The sequence below is a fragment of the Tribolium madens genome, unplaced genomic scaffold (assembly GCF_015345945.1).
Source record: "Tribolium madens isolate multiple individuals breed KSU strain unplaced genomic scaffold, Tmad_KSU_1.1 Scaffold_7;HRSCAF=85;Tcas5.2_LG10, whole genome shotgun sequence".
NCBI classification, from domain to species: Eukaryota; Metazoa; Arthropoda; class Insecta; order Coleoptera; family Tenebrionidae; genus Tribolium; species Tribolium madens.
Window position 1 is genome coordinate 10,115,801 of NW_025401050.1, and position 2,837 is coordinate 10,118,637.

The 2,837-nt window shown below is 30.9% G+C and overlaps 1 protein-coding gene across 1 annotated transcript in view; it reads left to right on the forward strand.

Annotated features, from left to right (window-relative positions):
• The window catches only part of LOC123009950, a 37,732-nt gene that overhangs the window by 11,019 nt on the left and 23,876 nt on the right, over positions 1–2,837 (forward strand). Inside the window, exon 2 of the mRNA XM_044406544.1 lies at positions 900–1,064. Within this exon, the coding sequence (XP_044262479.1) occupies positions 924–1,064 (141 nt within the window). The 5' untranslated portion in view covers positions 900–923. The remainder of the gene's footprint in view (positions 1–899; positions 1,065–2,837) is intronic.

A 2,837-nucleotide genomic window follows, 5' to 3' on the forward strand; every position in this document is an offset into this window, starting at 1 on the left:
TCCAGATTTGGGTTCATGTGAAATGTCTTGGTTTCACATTTGATGGTCAAAACCGACTAATTTGACCGTTTTAATCACAAATTTGGCCTAATTTTGACGATTTTCGTTTTTATTTAGTCTGAAACTTTATTTTTGAGTTTTTYTGCAATTAAAAACTTGATTAAATGTGGAACTAAAAATATAAAATACTCTTTWTCAGTATATACCAAAAAAAGTTGTTTTGTATTAAAAACATTGTTTTTTTAATTTTTGCCACCGAAATCTCCAGATTTGAGTTCATGTGAAAAGTCGTAGTTTAGCATTTTATGATAATCTGATGATCAAATTTGACTAATTCGGCCCTTCTGATTCCAAATATTTCGTTGGTTTAGCAATTTGGGCTTTAGTTTGACCCACAGCCTGCTAAAACTAAATGATATAGGTTTTTTTTTTCGTTTCATTTAATGGCAAATATCTCAAAAAGTATTTGTCCTAGAAAAAAAATAATTACAGATTTGGAATCCTCGGAAAATTCTGTATAAGTCAAGCCTACTGTTAATTACAGAGTGACCTTGCAATTTTTTTTTTTTTAATTAATTAATTAACACTGATCTTGATCAAATTTTCGTAACCTTTCTTAGAAGTGCATTAATTATAGACTCAACGTCAATATTTACGAACTATTTTCGTCGCATATGAAACGTCAAGTTTTACGCAAGCTTCCCACTGGAATTTTCAATCAAAATAATTGCCAAAATGGCGTCAAAATTCTAAACTAAATATAAACAACCATAAACCACATTCCTAGTCGATTTATTGTCGAATTGGTCATACAATGTGGTCTACGATTTTACAATTTTATACCATGATGGGAACAAATGGTACCGGAAATGGTCTAAATGGTCACTTGTCGTTTTCAGGACACCATGTAGAGAGGAAGCGCCATGGCGACGCCGGCTGTTTCCCTCCATCCCTTGCCCATCTCCATAGCCACCCCATCGAGGGATTCGATGACATTTACCAGCACCAAAGGTCTGCTAAATGGGCCGGGACAGAATAATTGTTTCCTAAATAGTGCCGTTCAGGTAAGAAAATTAAAAAAAAAAATATTTATTGCTAAAATTTATTCAGAAAAGTTGTAACACAAGTGTGAGACTTAAAACGGTGCTTTAAATCGCTTTCTGTCTCACTTTCGCACCAACAAACCCAATTATCTGTCTTTTTCTAGCGTTGAAGAAGCAGTGATTTTTTTTGTGTCGTGTAAACACTGAGGAATTTTAATGTTACAAGTTGGTTACGACACCATTCGCGTTTGGGGGGATTTAAGTCGGTGATTTATGGTTGGTATTACTGTCAAGGAGTCAAAAACAACGTTTAATACTTTAAATTACGCGAAACGAGCATTTGGTTTTGTTTGCCACTAAATTTCCAGATTTGAGTCCAAGTGAAAAGCTTTGGTTTGAGTTATTTTTAGAATTTGGGGGTCAAATCTGGCTTTTTTGGACTTTCTGATTTCAAAAATGATCTTGGTTTAACGATTTGGGTTTTAGTTTGGCTCATAGCCTACTAAAACTAGTTTTGAAATTCGGTTTTTGGTCAATATTTATTGTAGAGGAATTTCGAATGGAGATTTAAACCTGAATTGGAATTGAAAAATTTGGATTTTTATTGTTTACTTTTAAAAAATTATAAAATTGTAAAATAGAACGCCCAAAATTATGTTATTTAAAATATTTGCTTCTAAAATGGCCAAAAACAGTGGTTTTGTTTTATTGCCACCAAAATTTCCCGATTTGAGTCCATGTGAAAAGTTGTGGTTTGGCGTTTTGGGGGTTAAATCGGGTTAATTGGGCGCTTTTGATACAAAGTGTGAGGGTGGTTTAATTGGGGTTTTGATTTGGTCCACAGCCTTCTAAAACAATTTTAAAAATTTGATTTTTGAGTCAAAATCTTAAAAACTATTTGTTGGAGAAGAATTCTGGTTACGGATTTGAAATCTTTGGAAAATTTTGAATAAAAAATGTCAACTTTTCACTTAAAATTAAACTTGAATTGAAAAATATAGATTTTTTAATGTGTAGGTAGGCTCTAAAAATTATCAAATTATGGATAAAACGCCCGAAATGTTAAATTATTAACGCAAATTACGTTATTCGAAGTATGTGCTTTAAGAACGACGAAAAATAATGATTTTTTTTAATTGCCAGCAAAATATCCCGATTTGAGTCCATGTGAAAAATTTTAGTTTGGTGTATTGGCACAAATAAGGAGTCAAACCTGACTATTTTAGTGTTCCTGAATTCAAATATAATCTTGGTTTATTGTTTTGAGTTTTATTTTGCTCCACAGCCTACTAAAACTAGTTTTAAAATTCAATTTTTGAGTTTTTGAACAATTTTTGAGTCAATATCTTAAAAACTATTTATTATAGAAAAATTCTGCGAAGAGATTCGTAATCACAAAAAAATTCTACGTAAGGTACACAAACTTTTAATTTAAAATTGAATTTAAATTAGAAAATATTGATTTTTTGAATATAGACTTTCGAAATATTTTCAAATTTTAAATTGTGAAATAAAATGCTCAAAATGTTAAACTATTACCGCAAATTGTATTATTTAAAACATGAATTTTTAAAATGGCGAAAAGCAGTAATTTTGTTTTATTTCCACCAAAATTTCCCGATTTGGGTACAAGTGAAAAATTGTAATTTAGCGCTTTGTTACTATGTGAGTGTCAAATCTGACTAATTTGGTCTTCCTAATTTCAAATATTACTTTGGTTTATCGATTGTGGTTTTAGTTTAGCCTGCAGTCTAAAAAAACTAGTTTAAAAATTCGATTTTTGAGTTTTTGTAC